This window comes from Triticum dicoccoides, chromosome 5B (assembly GCF_002162155.2).
Source record: "Triticum dicoccoides isolate Atlit2015 ecotype Zavitan chromosome 5B, WEW_v2.0, whole genome shotgun sequence".
In the NCBI taxonomy this organism is placed as follows: Eukaryota; Viridiplantae; Streptophyta; class Magnoliopsida; order Poales; family Poaceae; genus Triticum; species Triticum dicoccoides.
The window spans coordinates 28,154,443-28,174,064 of record NC_041389.1 but is presented as its reverse complement, the minus strand read 5'-3'; the positions used below and the strand labels follow the sequence as shown (position 1 = coordinate 28,174,064).

Below are 19,622 nucleotides of genomic sequence, written 5' to 3'. Positions count from 1 at the left end.
GATGCACTGTTTCTCATCATCAGCTGCAGTTTATGGATCACCCAAGAACTCAGCCTGCACAGAAGTTTCCCCTGACTGAAACTAAACTAATGTGCATGACATTTTTATTCTACGTGATAACTTTCAATGTTCATGAGATCTCTGAACTGACTGAAATTAAACTAATGTATTGCAGCTTGTCGTTGAGGATATTTGCCGTGATATCTACCGTACAGATCCTGAGCAGAGATCATTCTACTTAGGTACTCCCTCCGTCCCGAAATACTCGTCGGAGAGTGGATAAAATTGGATGTATCTATAACTAAAATACATCTAGATACATCCATTTTTCCGACAAGTATTTCCGGACGGAGGGAGTACTTTAGTCCTAGTCCTGTTGGGGCTCATCCGGGTGGATACCTTGACGAATATCCATGCAGGATTCACAATAATCTTATGCCCTATGTTCAGCAAGTTGCTGTTGTTAGGAGGCCAGCTCTCACAATACTGGGGAATGACTATGCAACATTAGATGGAACTGGGCTACTTTTTTTGTCATGCTATGTACAATTGCTGAGCTTAACCAGTACTGGAGTAAATTACAAATGGTAAATAGTGTAAGGTAAATCCAGGCCGTCGAGCGTAATCACTTGAAGATGAAACGAAGCGAGCCATTGGATCTGCCGAACCGTTTTCTGAAAAATTGGGCGCTATCTGTAAATCTCTTCAATGCTTATACAGATAAGAGAAAAGGAGAGCACAGGTCTTACAGCTCGTACATAATAATGAGATAAAAGAACAATGCAAGTAGTCTACATGTTTTCCAGGACCAGCAAGTATTTTGTTGGAGCAGTGGTAAACTGAATATGGCACCTCCACGTAGAGCCAAATAGCAGATCAGAAGTATTTTTAACAGACATTGTATTTAAACATTATTATGGTAATACCCTCGTATTTGTGCAGATAATATAAACATTAGGAACACGTCATTATATTTTGAAAGAGAAATGATATACTGACAATAAAAAAATGGTTAATACTATTACATTATCAAAGCTTGGTGTTTCAGTTCGCAAACATGCAGGCAAGATATCACAAATAGACATTTCATATAAAGAAGGTCGGTGCCTTTAAAATGCATCACCACAACAATTGTTTCTTGGCCACACGGGTGTAACATGCCAAGCTCTCCTCATATAACATTGGAACACAAGGAATCATCTTAGAGTCCATTCTATTCATCTCCGCCGCTGAGTCTTCTTTGGAGCATGTCAAACTATTCGCTGCTGAAGTTGAAGGCATATCAAGAAACTTATGGTGTGGACTACTACAACTTCTGACAACCGGCACCTGATCAAGTGAATACAAATTTTGAATTGCTTGCTCTACTGGATCGTACAGTCCTATTTTCCTTCCAGTGTTGAGCAGGATCCTCCCATAATCGCGATCAACAGCTAATGGCACCACAACACTTGTCTTAAGGGAATAGTCAGGATACGCTTCCAGGTGAATTGTGAATGCTCTACCCCATTGGCCACGCTCTAGCTTCCATACATCTAATTTTTCTGCCACTGGATCTGCTAGAACAGCACATAATACTCCCTCAAGCTCAACAACAAATGCACGGCAACGGTTTCTGCTATTCCATCTTGCAAACCATGAAGGGCAAGGGACAACATCAAAAATTCTTGTAGCAAGGTTGAAAGAGACAATGGTCCATTCACAGCTCCGTCCCAACCTTGGTTCACTCATCCAGTACAGCATTCCTTCAACATATGCTGGTGGCATGTCATTCACAGGCAGAGGTGGTACCGAGCTCCGTTGGGGACGATCCCGAGAGTTACACCAGCGTAACGTGCATGTCAGGTCATATTGACGAGATTTGAAGTCCTTCTGGCGATAGAAGATTGCCACCATAACATGTTGATGAGTCAAAGGGTCGAAAGTCAAGCCAACATTCTTATTGCCGACTGTGAAAGCATGTTCTTCTGCTTTACTCTGCAGCAAACTTGGCCCCAGTGAGTAGCCCCTGTGGAAACCTGTACATGGGTTGCAGAGATAGTCCCTCGTCTCGGTACTTACCAAGTTCAGCCCATGGCAAGGCTTGGAGCAAACCACCTTTGTGTCAAGTAGTGTACTGTTACTAGGAGCTTCTTGGATGCATTTATTCAAGGGAGAAAAACTGAAGACCAACTGTCCAGTGCCCTTGACCAGAAGCATGACCTTAGGTCTTTTGTCCATGTTCTTATGCTGAAAGTATGACTGAATGAAGTTTTCACTCTCAATCAATCTGAACCACTGCTTGCAGACAAATTTGGAGTGTACCACTGCTTTAGCTGGGAGGCGGAGTAGGATCTCTCTAATCACCTTAGCCAGGTCAGATGATAAGGCTATCTCTTCATCTGTTTTATGCACAGGAGCAAGGGTCTCTTGAATGAAACTAAACCTTGAACTAGGGGGCCCATAATATGGAGTTGAGTGTGTCTCCGTGATTGAAAGAATGGTTTCTAGAGCTTCAGACCTAGGGTCATACGTGTGAACCATTTTCTGATACTTGTCGAAAATCTTGTGCTTGCTAGTAGTGATGACTATCTTCTTCCTTGGCGAGCTGGAATTGATGCCAAAACATCCAATAACTCTCAGAATTTGTGATTCGCGTAAATCTCTTGCCAGGTGGCTCGACAAATTGATCCGGTGACTCAGTAACCAGTCACCAGAGCTATAGTCCGGCAGTTTCCAGATCTCCAAAACATTAGCATAAAGCATTGTGTTGCGAGTATCTCGGACCAAACATAGTTGGTCATCCATCTCCACTAGTTGCTCTTCTGACAACCCATACCTGATCGGCGGCGCTCCTGGTACCGAGAAGGGCGGTGACCGGAGACATGTGAAGGTCTCCTCTGTGACCGAGAAGGACACGACAGCAACACTTGGAGTCGTGGTGAAAGAGGCAGGTCTCATCAACCAGTGCAGGCAACCCTTGGCAAACACAGGAGGTAATTTGTTCAATTCCGCATTTGTAACAGCGGCATATACAAACTGATGCAAGCTCAAGGGTACTCCTCCCGCAGGCGGCCTCCAGCGATCCCCAAAGCGGCCTCCAGGTGTGTAAATCTCACACCTCACCATGTCCTTCTGATGACACAACCTATTGATCAACCTCACCACTTTGTACTCATCTGTGTGGGCATCAAACCCCAGCCCAGCAGTGGACCTGGCTGCTCGTTCCTCAGTGGAAGCTGGCAGACGCGTAGCAGCTCGTGTTGCCGCGTTGCAGATGTAGAAAGCTCCACCGAGAGCGTCATAGAGGAGGGTGAGGCCACGGCATGGTGCCGGCGTCGCTACTTCCACACAGTTGCCACGGGCACCGTCGATGGTGAACAGTAGGTCCCCACGATCTCTTGGGCGCCCCGATGATGATGATGGCGAGAAGGGGCACGAGTAGACCGCCGTGGAGTCGAATGTGGCGGTCGGTGAGATGTATAGCAGCTTGGCTGGTGGTGCAGGCCGCCTTGCGTCCTTGGCTACTGACATGTGGAGGCGGCGGAATTCATCGGAGGAGAGCAGCGCAGCCCAGGAGCGGCAAACTGCTCTGAAGCGGAAGACGGATTTGACAGGAAGCCACTGCAGAATCTCTATGATCATCTCGTATGGAAGCGATGCCCCGCAATCATGTCTTGCGGTGGCCATGTGTGCCCTCCTCCTCCTCCTCCTCCTCTCACTGGCCTCCCTCGGCATGATATCCTCCTCCCTGCTTCTACGCATCTTCAGCGCCCAATCGAGGTCTGAGATACCCTAGAAAAAAAATCGAGGTCTGAGATGCAATCAACACATGGGGAAAATCACAACAAGAAAGCCACTGCTATCAGTGTTATCTATCTCATTCAACTGATGGGATCAAACAGCTCGGATCTAGTCTAGGGTGAAACTACTGCTGCAGAAGGGGATCTGGTTTCTCGTCTACTAAAAAAGGAAGATGAAAAAAGGTAGGCCCTTACCGATGGGAAGGCGGGGTCGAATCGCGTCCTGCGAGCTCAGAGTTCCTTCAGCCGGAGGCTTGGCGTCCCCTCGGCGGCGGCGCGGCGCAGGGCGGCGAGTCGCAGGAAAAGACTCGTTTTTTCCCAACCGGTGAAGAAACAGTGCTAATATTTATTTGTCGATACCTCTCCGAATTGTGTTCCCTTACGCTGCGAAACCGCCAGGGGCTGTTGCACCTTATGGGCCGGCCTACTTCTGCCTTTCTCCGGTTAAAACAAAAGAATAAATATGTTTCCATCACAAAAATGCATCTGCACAAGTAGTAGGTTTTTTATGAGGTTACTCCCTCTGTTCCATATTTGTACTTGTCGCTGATTTAGTAGTATGGAACGGATGGAGTATGTGTCAAGCTACCGACATAAACGCGGTGATGGATGGTCTTTTTTCCCTGTATTTCTTACAGCTTCTGGTTACTTAATTCTTCTTCTTCTTTTTTCTTTTCTCGTTTTTATATTTTCATTTTCTTTCAATTTTTTTTATTTTTCCTTTTCTTTTACAAAATTAGGTTCCTGAAAAAATATTCACCTTTCTAGTAAATTTCAGAAAATTTAATGAGTTCTTTAAAATATAAAAATGTTACAACAGTTTAAAAAAATTCATGTTCAGAATTCAAAAATAAATTAATAACTCTCAAATGTATTCAACTTCTTATGAAAACATGTGAAAGATGAACTGAAAATAAAAGTAAAACAAGAAAACCATACAAAAAAGACAACAAATCGTTAAAGGTTGCTTCGCTCCACTCGGTATAGAAAAACAATGACACGTCTAACTGGGCTGAGGCCCATATATGGTGCACTGTGTCATCACCCTCCTATATGAAGCAACGAGTGGCATGCAATTTTCTATTTGGCGCATATAGCATTGGCAAATCCTATTTCCTAGCCGCCACTTGTCTACGTGCGCTACATGCCCTATATGCAGGGTGGAAGATGAAGGGTCTTTCTATACATTGGTAACATGCAGCCATGAAGGAGGTTATGAGGGGAGATGAGTTTAGTGTGGTTGTTGCCGCCACGAGAGCTGTTAAAAACCCAGAGAGGACCGGTTGCTACAGCCTACAGGTAAATATGGTGATCATGTTAGTTTAGAGGATTTGGCAAGTGCACACGCACAAGACTCATGGTGAGGAAGGTGTGCCGGTTGAAACTTCTGCTAACTTCCTACAAAGCTACTTTGATTCCATCTGTGCTTAAAGAAGATTCTCGACAAAAGAAGTAATCAAGGGCAAGATACCATTGCAATGCTCATGGGACGTTGGAAAACAAAAGAAGACCAAAGCCGCCCATAGCTGGTTAGCTCCGCCAGCCAACATGCATGGTCGCTCTCTCTGTTAAACGGTACATTTCTAGAAGCTGATAGCTTGGCAGCGACTGGAATGGTGCTTCATAAGCAGAATGGCTCAGTGCTTTTTCACTGCATATTGGTATCTATTCAATTGCAACGAATCTATGAAAGCAGAGATACATGTGATAATGATTGGTGTGCCGCTGGCCATACAACATTTTGACGAGCCTATCATCCTTTCCATTCTTTTCGGTAATAGCTTAGATCGTTCCGCTTATGGACAATATGAGATTAAGTCTTTAATAGTGAGATCAAAATAGCGTTGCAGACTGCCTAGCAAGGTATAGTCGTACTGAATGCGCCATGTTGTATGGTTGCATCGAGGACCCCATGTTGTAGGGTGAAACCCTAGAGGGGATCTCTTCACACTTGGAGGGGGGAAAAGTGATGGACACACAAGAACACAAGAGGGAGATCACTCAAACAAACACAAATAACACATCCACTAGAGTAGCATACATGAGATCCACAAGCATACAAGAACAATTCAAGGTAAATAGCACTAGGGTAAAGTTCATCCCACTCCTAGGAGATGAGGTCTTGATGTTGATCTTCTCCAAGAGAAGGCCTTAATAATCCAAAAGGATTCTTCGGGCTTGATCTCCAAGAGGAGGGGATACAATGAGCAAAGCTCTCTAGTGTCTATCAAATACTTTGCTAGCCCTCAAATGAGCTAGGGGGAGAGTTTATATATGCTAGGGATGAATTGGGGGTAAAACAAGGGTACATGGGTCATTTAGCCCAAGATGCACGTAGGCATTTTCGCTGGAGTCTGGGCACCCGGGGTAAAGGGGTCTGGGCACCCGGACCGGTCAGAGGCAGGCGCACAGGAGGGGTCGGGCACCTGGGCGTCGGCGGTCCGGGCACCCGGGAGGACTGATGGCTCCCAGGCGGGGTGGCCGGGCACCCGGGGCGGCCTGCTGGCACACAGGCAGGGAGGGTCGGGCACCCGAGATGGATGGGCGCGGCTGTAGGGTAGGCCGGGTGATGTCTACTACGCAACCTTCTTTTTGTAGACGTTGTTGGGCCTCCAAATGCAGAGGTTTGTAGGACAGTAGCAAATTTCCCTCAAGTGGATGACCTAAGATTTATCAATCTGTGGGAGGCGTAGGATGAAGATGGTCTCTCTCAACAACCCTGCAATCAAATAACAAAGGGTCTCTTCACTACAAGAAAATCTGCCTATAGAGACGCCATTTTCCATAGCTAGAGACGTGTTATTTCATCTCTAGGCGACCATAGAGTCGACTTTGTAAAGCGTCTTTGGAGCGTCTCCCCATGGGCCGTCTCAAAAACATTTAGACGCGCTAGCGAAGCGTGTGTACATGGGATGAGACGATATACTGGGACGTTCAAAAGCGTCCCTAGATATGAGACACTATATTGGGACGTTCTAATCGTATCTAGACAAGTAGAGTCGTTCTATTAGATGCGCTTATCACGTCTCTACACACGGCCTTGACCCCATTCTTATACACGCTATGTAGAGACATTATATCCATCTCTAAATATATACAAGCTTCTTTGTAACTACGTAATATTTAACTTTAAACATTATTTTATTTATTTTGAATTTGCATTTCATCGTTTCAAATCCAATTACTTTACCAAGCCACATGTTTGTGCAAAATCATCAGCAAATATCGTTACATAAAGGCTTCCACCCGTATCACCAGTCACATTAACAGGCAACAAATATTATGTAAAGGGATCCACCAATAGCACCAGTTGTATTCACAAGCATCTCATTCGCACAATATCAATTAGTAAGAATAAACATCTTGAGTTCTAAACTGAATCAAATCAGACATTAATATGAAAGATGCAAACAATTAAGAAAAAATCATACAACTAGAACTAAGTTTTGTGATGAAGCTAAATCCTTTACATAACACATAATATTTGTCCATTTAAAAACTAATTCTTCTGTTGTTTCTCGTGGCTCCTGCAGTGCACTCCTATTTTAAATCATGAGCTACCCTGGAAAAGAAAGATAACAAAAAAAATTAGAACGTAAGCTTTAAGAGTAGTGTGAGAAGAAATGTACTTTGATGAAATTGTAAGAGATGTACCAGTGTTTGGTACAATGTACTTCTCAATGTGTGCTTTCTACAATTGAGGTTCAGTTCATTGTAAGTAAACTTATACAAAACATAGGCATTTTCTTAATAATGAAGCAGAAATTTATGGACACACACCTAAGCAACCATTTTTTCATGTGGCAATGATAAACCGGTGCAACACCCTTTGGCTCTCACACAATTGCTAGGATGTAGTTCCTGCAACTTATGACAAACAATTGTTTTTAAGTATGACAATAAACTAGAATATTTATTAGTGAAGAAACTATTACATCACCAGCAGAGCACTCAATGGAGCATGCATATTGCCAGGTTATTCTTCAACTATGTTATGTGATTCATTTGGGAGGTCATTGCTAGCAACTGTTTCGTTGAGATCAACTTGAAACAAGAACATGATAATAGTATATTAATACTCGTACTTTTATCTTTGCGGGAAGAAATGTGGTTCATATACCAACTTCATTACTTCCCCCGGTTCAAAATCCTTTTCTCCAATCCTCTCCGGGGAATTTTCGCTTCCGAAATGAATGCATCATAGCAAACTCATCCGTCATGTTTTCTACATTATCTCCTAGTGCCCGCAGTGCAAATTGAACATTTTCTTCTTTCTCAGAATATTGAGTAAAAGTCGATTCTAAGCCTAGCACGGCTTTTTCTCCCAGTTGTGTGTGGATTCTTCTGCTTCTTTGCACATTCGGTGTTCTTTTCACATAATTTCTGAGAAAACAACACATCCAGTCAATATTAATGTCACTAAACTAATTATGTATGCCAGATTAAGTATAAGAATAGAACATAAAACCATGGTGAATCCTAGCACCAAAACCCAACAAGAGTATCCCATTGATGTTAGTTAACATCTCTGGGAATACCTGCTATAATTTCGGCCAAAGACCTTGTCATGCTCAAAAAATTTATTCTTCAAACGAGACATAAACACTCTCCATTTTTTGTTAATTTTCAATTGGATCCAGTCTCGTGCAAGTTGCCTCGTCTCATTGGGGTAAATAAATTTCTCCTTCAAAAATTAAAATTGACAGCCAACTATGTCAAATTAACAATCTTGAACAGTGCTATGCAAAATTTACCTCCACATTTGTGATCATCTGCCCATGCTTTCTGCAGAAACAATTCATTGTCGCATCTCGGAATATGCAATGGTGCAAATGTTGAGTTCTCAGCAAGCCAGGTAAGATGCTGACAGAGAATGGCAGCCAGCCTTCCATTTGGAATACCACTTCCATTAGTCTCCACAATTATCTTCCCCCCGTGTAACTCCGACAAAATTTTACCCCAGAATTCCCCTATAATCTGTTGCACATCTCCATTTGGCCCTGCATGCAAGAGTACCACAATGGCATAACTGGACCATATACATCACAATAGATATGTGTTTGAAAAAAATGTTTCGAGCTACAAATTATTTTAGTTTGGCTAGTAGATTCAGGAGGCTTTTTGCTAATATATCATCAATCTCTGGAGGGCCTTGTAAATTTTCTTCATCTGGTTTTCATTTACAGCAGCCTGCTCTGGGATGTTTAGGCTTCAAAACCGTCGAGGCATAGAAACATAATGGTAAAAATTGATGATACAGATAATCTACTTCTAGCAAACAGTACAGATTAGATAGAAACATATTGGTACCTATTTTTAAAGAGAATCTACTTCTAGCAAATGGTACAAATTGGATTCCAGCCATGAATAAGGTGATCTTCCGGCAAAACTGGCCTATACAAGCCGGAGGCGGACGTTTGGTTCCGGGTGCTATCTGTCCCCGAAAGTTCGACCATGCAGACGTTCATTGGGATTTGTAGCTAAAGTAGCAAATACTGATATACGAGTCGGACGAGCTGTAGGTAATACACGAATACGATGTGGACGCAGGTGCATACAACCGGCAGTACTGAATTAAACAGGTTACAGAACAGCAAATCGACACGTTTTGCAGCACAAAACGTTCATGGAAAACTTCAGAGGGACGCATTTAGCAGATGAAGCAGACGCGTATATAGTTTTTGTTCGTTTAAAATTACTACAAAATAACATAGCTCGTTGCAGCCTGTATAACCAAACATTATCATGCTTTATGCTCCAGCATAAATGGAATCTGAGATTATTTGGCTAGTCACCACTTATACTGTTCTTGAGTTTTGCCATGTAAAATTTGATTGGACCAAACAGTTGCTCACATATTTTCAAGAATATCTGTCAGAATTGAATTCTGGGCAAGCAAGCAATTCACCAAACACTTAGAGTGCATTGCCTACAGGAAGGAAGTAAGGAGTCGATGGGAGAAGAGGATCGAGACTTCAGATGCATATAAATGAAGGAGCCCACTTTGGTTGATTTAATGATAAACTATAGGGGCTATGCGAATCAAGGGATCACCTGGTTGACGTGGTGGAGACTGAAGATGCTGGATGGAGGCGAGAGCTGCTTGCAAGGTGGTGTACCGACGAGACACGCGGCGGTGCTTCGGGTGAAGGATGAGACCGGCCGTTATGGATACGGCTTCATGACAGTGAGAACGACCTTGGGGCGAGCACGGATTCGTGACGGTGAGGACGACGTTTGGGCGAGCACGGCTTCCTGAATGTAAGGATGACGACGCTGACTGGGCTCCAACGAGCGAACTTGCTGGTGGAGGAAAATGGGAGTCATCGGCGGGCGAAGCAAGCGGCGGGGGGCGGAGATTGAGGGTGAGGCTGCCACCATGCGGGGTGCCGGAATGGGCGGTGCGCGTGGTGGTTATGCCGGCGTAGATTGGAATTTGGAGGTTGGATAAATTGGAAGGTGGGGGAGATGGCAGCGAGGAAAAAAAAATCCGGCGACATATACGGGAACTGAGAGACGTGGGAAGTCTTGTAGCGCCAAATTTTTCTAAGCAGAAATAATCCGGAAATATTAAATTTGGTTAAGTGAAAATATTTTTTTACTAGAAAAACTGGAAATAGTTTGAGAGCAGCAAGCAACCACATATATGGATAAAATATATTTTTAGGTGTTTTTATCAGATAATTATGTATCCTTTGTTCTTTTTTGCAAAAACCATCAAATTTCACATAGTTTTAATAAAAACTATAAGACAGTGGTAGACCGAAGGGGCGGAGCGTGACTCGGAAAGCAAGGATAGCACTATCCGTTCGCAGACACGACTGCAAACACACATACATGAGCCGCCCATTCAACACTATACCCCCAATGTGTGCGCGCATTTTAAACGTGAATTGAACTAAACGAGAAATTTAATGCAAATCAAATGGGTTTCATGCAACCCGATAAAAGTATGATACATTTACACGAACCGGATGAGGACATACAACTAAGACGTCTTGAGAGCCACATCTTTCCCAAGAAAACTCTAGGGTTTCCCTGCCTCCCGCCGGCGCCGCAGTCGGTCCGCGTCATCTCCGGTGGCCTTAGGTCCATGGCGGCATAGTGGATCTCGGCCCTTGCCGATGGAAGGGCTCTGTTTCAGTTGTTCATTCATGTTTTGTTTGGGGTTATGTCCTGCACTCCTGCTCAGTTAGACGAGATGGCGGCGGCTCCCTGAAGATGAAATAAGGTTCTCCTCGCCTATCTCATGTCCTAATGGTGTGTCTACCACCATCGATAGACGTGTAGAGATGTGTCTCCGACGGATCTGTCCTTGGTGGATTTGCTCGGACCTAGTCATAGTTCGTCTACGTTCACGTGTTTTCAACTTGGATCCTCCCGATCTACGCTACTCTTCGTCGGCCGCGGTTGTTGTTCTTCTGTGCTGGTCCTATGGGGCCCTACCACGACGAATTTCCGACTGTCTACTACAACAAATTTTGCCTGACTTCAGCGAGGGAGGGGCAATGACGGTGGCACGCCTTCGGCTCGCTTACGTGCTTGTGGTCGTTGCTAGGTGGTCTACGGATCAAGATGTTATTTTTATTATTTCTGATATTCGTTGTACTGCCATGATTGAAGATGAATAAAGGGTTGAGTTGTTGCTCTAGAGGGTTGAGTTGTTCCCCCAAACATACCCCAAAAAAACTGCCCATGTATGTCTGACGTGACGCAACCCAAACAAAATTGATAGAAAAAGACAAGAAAAAGGAAGTCGGGGATACAAGGACCGCAGGGGCTATATCTCGCCCATACCGATTTCTTATAGGAGTCGCTAACGGGTGAGCTAGGTGTTGTTGTAGTTGTTCGCTTGCGTGTCGCAATGGTCGCTGTGGTCTGGTTTTTTATTTCTTTTTTCTTTGTCTTTCACCTTTTTCTTTTTTGCTTTGTCATACTTTGCTTTTCACTGGTTTTCTTTCCTTTCTTCTTTATACTTTGGTTTTTTGTTTCTTCTTGGTGTTATTTGGTTTTTCTTTTGCTTGTTTTTTGCTTCTTTGTTGAGTGTCTTGATTTTTTGTTGGTTTTTACTTTTTTCAACACATGTCTATTAGGAATTGGTTGCTTTGCTTTTTTTTTTGTTTCTTTTCAGGCCCCCCCTATTTTCCTTTGTTTTCTACAATTTTATAGCCTTCCTTTTTTGTTTCTTTGTGGTTTTATCGGTCTACTTTTTTCAACTCAATGTCTACTTTTTGTCGGTATACAATGTACATTTGTAGAGCAGACATCAAACATTTCTGATACATGTTGATTTTTTTCTTAAAAAATAAATATTTTTGAACACTTTTCAAGATACACGGTAACTTTTTCCAAATAGATTTGTACATTTTTTAACATGATTAATTTTTTTATGTACACAAGCATATTTTTACAATTTATAAATATTTTTTGTACACATCATTACATTTTTTTGTAGATATAGTTAGCATGTTCTCCTTCTCTTTGTTTCACTTTCGTACATTTTTTGTGTATGATAAACATTTTTCTTACACATGATTAACAATTTTCGTACAAATGATTAACATTTTGTACTTCTATTTGTTTCACTTTTGTATATTTTGTGTGTGTATGATAAATATTTTTTGTACACATGATTAACATTTTTCGTATAAATGATGAACATGTTCTACTTTTCATTGTTTCACTTTTGTATTTTTTTTCTATGTATGATAAACATTGTTGCACACATCATTTACATTTTTCGTACAGATGATTAACATGTTCTAATTTTCTTTGTTTGACTTAAGTACATTTTTGTGTGTATGATAAACATTTTTTGTACACATGATTAACATTTTTCACACACACGAATAACTTTTAAATTGTTCTAAAGATAATTTTTAATTATATGAATATTTTTTATATAATGTGTAAACATTTTTGGTACACATTACTAAAACTTTTTGTACACATGTTTAACTGTTCTACTTTTTTTTTCACATTTATACATTTTTCGTGTGCATCAGAAACATTTACTACACATATTCATTTTCAAATGCAAGAATTTTTTTAGAAAATAATTTAAAATTTATTTTGTAATTTACATATTTAGAATATTAGATAAATAAAGAAAGCAAAAGTTTGAAAAAAATATGTGAATAAAAAACAAAACAAACAAGTAACATGACGCCAGCATGTGAGTCCTCGTTACTGGGCGGCCCAATATGTGCGCCCCTGCAGGCGAGCCGTGTGGTAGGGGAGTGCGCCTAGCTGACGCTCGCGTGCGTCAACAGGAGCAGCTTTCGCGTAGGGAGTGAATCGAATTGGGCCGGCCCATTCATTAGCTTCAATTAAATTAGCAAAAAAGGTTACTTAGTCATGGAATCAAACTCGCAACCAACGATACAAAGTCAGCCTTACTTACCAGTTGAGCTGATGATTATTAGTGATTACAGTGGTGCGAGAGTATTGAAGAACTAATCGCATCGGTAGATTAAAAAATCAAATAAATTTAACCATTGAATATCTTTTAAAATATACGATGAACAATTTTTAAATACACATTGCACTTTTGTGATATACACTGAACTTTTTTTAGCTATGCATTGAACATTTTTGTGATATACACTGAACATTTTTTAAGTACACAATGAACATTTTTTAAATACAATGAACATTTTATTAATATATGGTGAACATTTTGTTTAATGTATGATGAACATTTTTGTAATACACGATGAACATTTTCGTAATGCATAGTGAACTTTTCATAATGTACGGTTAAACATGTTTTTCGTATATGATGAATATTTTTGTAATAGGAGGTGACCTTTGAATATAACACACAGGAAAGAGAAGAAGAAATAAAAAACAGAAAAAAAACGAAAAAGAAAAAAACGAAAGGAAAAAAGGAACAAAAAAAACAGAACAAAACCAGTGAAGACCGGACAAAACATTGCAAAGAACCGGAAGCAAAAAAACACAGAAAAATAACGAACGAAACGACGAAGGAAGCTTTTGCGAACGGTTAAAACGCGAAACCTATACATGGGCCAGCCCACGCGGTGGCTCGCCTCAGCGAAAGGTCAACCTTTTGACGCTCACGGGCGTCAAATAGGTTCTGCCCTATTCTACTACACGCGAAACGCTATTTGGCGCTTATAGCTCAGAGTTATATGTGCGAACCAACCTGTGGTTGAATGGTTAGAGGGACTACGGTGACTTCGTAAATCTCAATATGATATGCCGGCTCAGTCTTTCGGAGGTGCTCATAGGGATAGGGTGTGCGTGTGTGCGTTCATAGGGGTGAATGTATGCGCGTGTATATGAGCGCTTGTGTCTGTATTGATGTTAAAAAAAAAGCTCAGAGTTATATGCGCTTCGTTTCTGTATGCAGCGCTCTCCTTTTTACCCTCACTGGTTTTATTATTTGGGTTCGTTTTCTTTGGTTTTTGGCCGGGTTCTGTTCATATTTTTTAAAAAAAAATTAATTCTCTCTACTTCTTTCGGTTCTCCTCTGGTTTTTTCTTCTGTTTTATTTTCGTTTTCGTTTTTATGTTCCATTTTTCTTTCCCTTTTTCATTTTAATTATTTCATTAACTTTTGTTTTCAAATTCGTGAATTTTTTGAAAATCATGACCAATTTTCAAATTCATAAGCCTTTTTCAATTTCGTGAAGATTTTCCAAATCCCTAAACTTCTTTCAAATTCATGAATGTATTTCAGATTTGTGAACTTTTTTCAAGTCCGTGAACTTTCTTTTGTTCATGAATATTTTAGAATCGTGAACTGTTTTCGAATTTATGACCTTTTCCCAAGTTCATGAACATTTTCTAAATCCACAAACTTTTTCAAATCCCTGAATGTTTTAGATTCATGATTTTTCCTGGGTTCATGACCATTTTCCTAATTCATGAACTTTTTCAGACCCACATACTGTTTTCCAATTTGTGAACAGTTGTCAAATTCCTGAACTTTTTGCAAATTGGCAAACATTTTTAAAATTTATGAGCAATATTTGTTCTTGAGAACATTTTTTTCCAATTCGCAAACATTTTCTTGTGTCCATGAACTTTTTTTTTCAAAATCCTTATCTTTCTAAAAACTTGCGAACATTTTTTTGAATATATGAATTTTTTTAATTGATGGAAAACCGGAAGTTTGCCTTTTTTCTGAACCAGTAGCTTGCTGGTCTTTTTACGGACTAGTACAACTGAATGATAGGGTTGGTGTAAAAAAGGCAATCGAACCAGCCAGCCACCGAGCGAACGAAGCCGAACAATATTTGGGCTGCAGCCTGCATGTTCGGTGGCGCCCGAAGTACCGTGATTCGTTGCTCACAAAGTCACGATGTTTATTTCGGCTCTAGGGTCCAGATGTGGTCCTTATATGTTGACCGTTCGATCTCTCTAAGATTCACGCCAATCCCTTGTATCGTACTCACTCCGTACACTGCAGACGATTATGCGCCGTATGGCTCGGTTCATGTACAAGATAATTATTTACTGTTGCATATTTCACAGGCGTAAATCCCTCCAAAACAACGATCCAAGCACGGCCTAGTAGTATTTTGTTGGAGCAATGAAAAACTGAAACATGGCACCTCCCATGTAGAGCAAAATAGCAGATCAGGCAAGCAACAAACAGAAATATTCATAATACAAAGATAACAGATATTATTACCCTCTTATTTGTGTAGATAAGATAAAACACTAGGAACAGGTCATTATAATTCAAAAGCAAAATGATATACTCGCAATAAAAAATGTTCAATACTATTACATTATCAAAGCTTGGTGTTTCAGTTCGCCAACATGCAAGCAAGATATCACACATAGATAGTTTATATAAGGGTAGGTGCAATGAAAATGTATGACCACAGCAATTGTTTTTTGGGCACACGGGTGTAACATGCCAAGCTCTCCTCATATAACATTGGAACACAAGGAATCATCTTAGAGTCCATTATATTCAACTCCGCCGCTGGGTCTTCTTTGGAGCATGTCAAACTATTCGCTGATGAAGTTGAAGGCATATCAAGAAACTTATGGTGGTGTGGACTACAGCTTCTGACAACCGGCACCTGATCAAGTGAATACAAATTTTGAATTGCTTGCTCTACTGGATCGTACAGTCCTATTTTCCTTCCAGTGTTGAGCAGGATCCTCCCATGATCGCGATCAACAGCTAATGGCACCACGACACCTGTCTTAAGGGAGTATTCAGGATATGCTTCCAGGTGAATTGTGAATGCTCTGCCCCATTGGCCATCCTCTAGCTTCCATACATCTAAATTTTCTGCCATTGGGTCTGCTAGAACAGCACATAATAGTCCCTTGAGCTCAACAACAAATGCACGACAGCGGTTTCTGCTATTCCATCTTGCAAACCAAGAAGGGCATGTGACAACATCAAAAATTCTTGTAGCAAGGTTGAAAGAAACAATGTTCCATTCACAGCTCGGTCCCAACCTTGGTTCACTCATCCAGTACAGCATTCCTTCCACATACGCCGGTGGCATGTCATTCACAGGCAGAGGCGGTACCGAGCTCAGTTGGGGGCGATCCCGAGAGTCACACCAGCGTAACGTGCATCTCAGGTCATATTGACGAGATTTGAAGTCCTTCCGGCGATAGAAAATTGCCACCATAACATGTTGTTGAGTCAAAGGGTCGAAAGTCAAGCCAGTATTCTTATTGCCGACTGTGAAAGCATGCTCTTCTGCTTTAGGCATTCTCTGCAGCAAACTTGGCCCCAACGAGTAGAACATGTGGTAACCTGTACATGGGTTGCAGAGATAGTCGTACGTCTCGGTGCTTACCAAGTTCAGCCCATGGCAAGGCTTGGAGCAAACCACCTTTGTATCAAGTAATCTACTGTTACTAGGAGCTTCTTGGAGGCATTTATTCAAGGGAGCAAAACTGAAGCCCAATTGTCCAGTGCCCTTGACCACAAGCATGACCTTAAGTCTTTTGTCCATGTTTTTATGCTGAAAGTATGACTGAATGAATTTGTCACTCTCAATCAATCTGAACCACTGCTTGCACACAAATTTGGAGTGTATCACTGCTTTAGCTGGGAGGTGGAGTAGGATCTCTCCAGTCACCTTAGCCAGCTCAGATGACAAGGCTATCTCTTCATCTGTTTTATGCACAGGAGCAAGGGTGTCTTGAATGAAACTAAACCTTGAACTTGGGGGCCCATAATATGGAGTTGAGTGCGTCTCCGTGATTGAAAGAATGGTTTCTAGAGCTTCGGACCTAGGGTCATAGGTGTGAACCATTTTCTGATACTTGTCGAAAATCTTGTGCTTGCTCGTAGTGATGACTATCTTCTTCCTTGGCGACCTGGAAGTGATGCCAAAACACCCAATGACTCTCAGAATTTCTGATTCGCGTAAATCTCTTGCCAGGTGGCTCGACAAATTGATCCGATGACTCAGTAACCAGTCACCCGAGCTATAGTCTGGCAGTTTCCAGATCTCCAAAACGTTAACATAAAGGATTGTGTTGCGAGTATCTCGGACCAAACATAGTTGGTCATCCATCTCCACTAGTTGCTCTTTGGACAACCCATACCTGTTTGGCGGCGCTCCTGGTACCCAGAAGGGCGGGGACCGGAGACATGTGAAGGTCTCTTCTGCCACCGAGAAGGACACGATGGCAACACTTGGAGTCGTGATGAAAGAGGCAGGTCTCATCAACCAGTGAAGGCAACCGTTGGCAAACACAGGAGGTAATTTGTTCAATTCCGCATTTGTAACAGCAGCATATACAAACTGATGCAAGCTGGAGGGTACTCCTCCGGCGGGCGGCCTCCAGCGATCTCCAAAGCGGCCTCCAGGCGTGTAAACTTCACACCTCACCATGTCCTTCTGATAAGACAACCCATTGATCAACCTCACCACTTTGTACTCATCTGTGCGGGCATCAAACCCCAGCCCAGCAGCGGATCTGGATGCTCGTTCCTCAGTGGACGCTGGCAGACGCGTAGCAGCTCGTGTTGCCGCGTTGCAGATGTAGAAAGCTGCGCCGACAGCGTCGTAGAGGAGGGTGAGGCCGTGGCATGGCACGGGGGTCACTACTTCCACACAGTTGCCACGGGCGCCATCGATGGTGAACAGTAGGTCCCCGCGATCTCTGGGGCGGCTAGATGATGATGATGGCGAGAAGGAGCACGAGTAGACCGCGGTGGAGTCGAATGTGGTGGTAGGTGAGATGTATAGCAGCTTGGGTGGTGGTGCCCGCCGCCTTGCATCCTTAGCTGCTGCCATATGGAGGCAGCGGAATTCATCGGAGGAGAGTAGCGCCTCCCAGGAGCGACAAACTGCCCGGAAGCGGAAGATAGATTTGACGGGGAGCCACTGCAGCACCTCTATGATCATCTCATACGGAATCGACGCCCCGCAACCATCTCGTGCATTGGCCATGTGAATTCTCCTCCTCTTCTTGACCTCCCTAGGCGTGATATCCTCTGCCCTGCTGCTATGCATCTTCAACGCCCAGTCGAGGTCTGAGATGCAATCAACACATGAAAAATCACAAAGGAAACCGACTGCTATAAGTAACGAGTACTCCATTAGAAACTGACTTCTATTAGTAATAAAAGAAGAAAGGACAACACAACGAGATCTGGTTGATCGTCGACTACAAAAAGATGAAAAGAAACGGGAAGACGGAAAAAATACTTACCAATAGGAGGGATCGAATCACGTCCAGCGGTCTCAGAGTTCCTTCAGTCCGAAAAACGATGATGCAATACAGATAAAACTATACACTATACTCATCAAGGAAAACAGAACAAAGCCATGAAAAACATTATGTGAAGATTAGCATACTAGAAGCATGAAACAATAATATTTGAGGTAGCTCTGAAACAACAACGTACTACTACATAGCAACAAACTAGCAAGAGAGCACAAAAGATAGTCGCTGTAGCTCTCCAGCACAATGTAAATTAGTTGACACAGCAATCAAATTCAGAGCTGTGTACAAATCTGAAGTTGTGCAGCGCGCTACATAGATACATCCCTTAAATATCAAAATTCCTTTTGCACAGCGACCATTGAAAACTGAAGCTTCTTATCACAGTAATCATGGCTGATGCACTCTAATCCTTTCAACGAGTAATGACTTGGTCTTTTTTAGATTGCGAACAGTACAATCTAGTAATTAGTTAAGGTCAACGATCCAAGCCATCACAGTTCTGGACTAGCTCTCCAAAACACCCATAATATCTCCTCCGTTACTGGTACCGTGAACTCTGCTGGGGATTTGACACCTACGCTGAAAATTTTGTACCTGTCTTATTTTCCCCCTTAAACCAATCCAATCAGGATCCCTTCTGCAGCTTCGGTTGATGTTCGTCCAAGCTAGACTCGGCAACGGAGGTGTTGGACAGGGGAGAGAGAGGCGGAGAAGGGAACCGGGCGGGGAGGGAGGTACCTCTGAACGTGGGGCGGATCTCGATGGAGAGAGGCGGGCTGGAAGGCAAGTGCGCCGGCGGATCAAGACTGCACGGCGGGCACGAGTGCAAGAGGAGGCGGCGCCGGCAAAGATCCCTCTTTTCTTTTTTCTTTTTTTAGAATCCAGATCCCTTTTTCTCGAGAGGAACTTGGTTTATGTAGGGCTTTCTATGGCCAGTTCTTTTTGCCGATTCTCTCATAATCCAACCCCTACCCAGCTTCGAGTCTCATTTGTTTTACAATTCTATCTAAAATTCTGACAAAAGAACTGGGCCCGATCGTGTTATTAGGCTAATTGGGCTTCATAGGGCTTTCTAGATCGTATTATTTTTCTTCCATAAATAAACTGATTTATTGTGTTCATAAATAATCTGATTTATAATTAGTATTAACTGTGT

At 42.4% G+C, this 19,622-nt stretch overlaps 2 protein-coding genes across 5 annotated transcripts; both read right to left on the bottom strand.

The window, feature by feature from the left end:
• Positions 1-1,001: 1,001 nt before the first annotated feature.
• Positions 1,002-4,095, bottom strand: LOC119307177. 3 transcript variants are annotated; one of them, XM_037583270.1, is made up of 2 exons: positions 3,978-4,095; positions 1,002-3,793 (listed from the first exon to the last, which is right to left on the bottom strand). In XM_037583270.1, the coding sequence occupies exon 2, from the start codon at positions 3,742-3,744 to the stop codon at positions 1,120-1,122; it is 2,625 nt and encodes an 874-aa protein (XP_037439167.1). In that variant the 5' UTR covers positions 3,745-3,793; positions 3,978-4,095; the 3' UTR covers positions 1,002-1,119. The 3 variants fall into 3 exon arrangements, with proteins under 3 accessions (XP_037439167.1, XP_037439165.1, XP_037439166.1); XM_037583268.1 differs by having other exon boundaries at positions 1,002-3,774; XM_037583269.1 differs by having other exon boundaries at positions 1,002-3,764.
• Positions 4,096-15,489: 11,394 nt separating this feature from the next.
• Positions 15,490-19,327, bottom strand: LOC119307176. 2 transcript variants are annotated; one of them, XM_037583267.1, is made up of 2 exons: positions 18,452-19,327; positions 15,490-18,272 (listed from the first exon to the last, which is right to left on the bottom strand). In XM_037583267.1, the coding sequence occupies exon 2, from the start codon at positions 18,250-18,252 to the stop codon at positions 15,604-15,606; it is 2,649 nt and encodes an 882-aa protein (XP_037439164.1). In that variant the 5' UTR covers positions 18,253-18,272; positions 18,452-19,327; the 3' UTR covers positions 15,490-15,603. The 2 variants fall into 2 exon arrangements, with proteins under 2 accessions (XP_037439164.1, XP_037439163.1); XM_037583266.1 differs by having other exon boundaries at positions 15,490-19,327.
• Between the last annotated feature and the right edge of the window lie 295 nt (positions 19,328-19,622).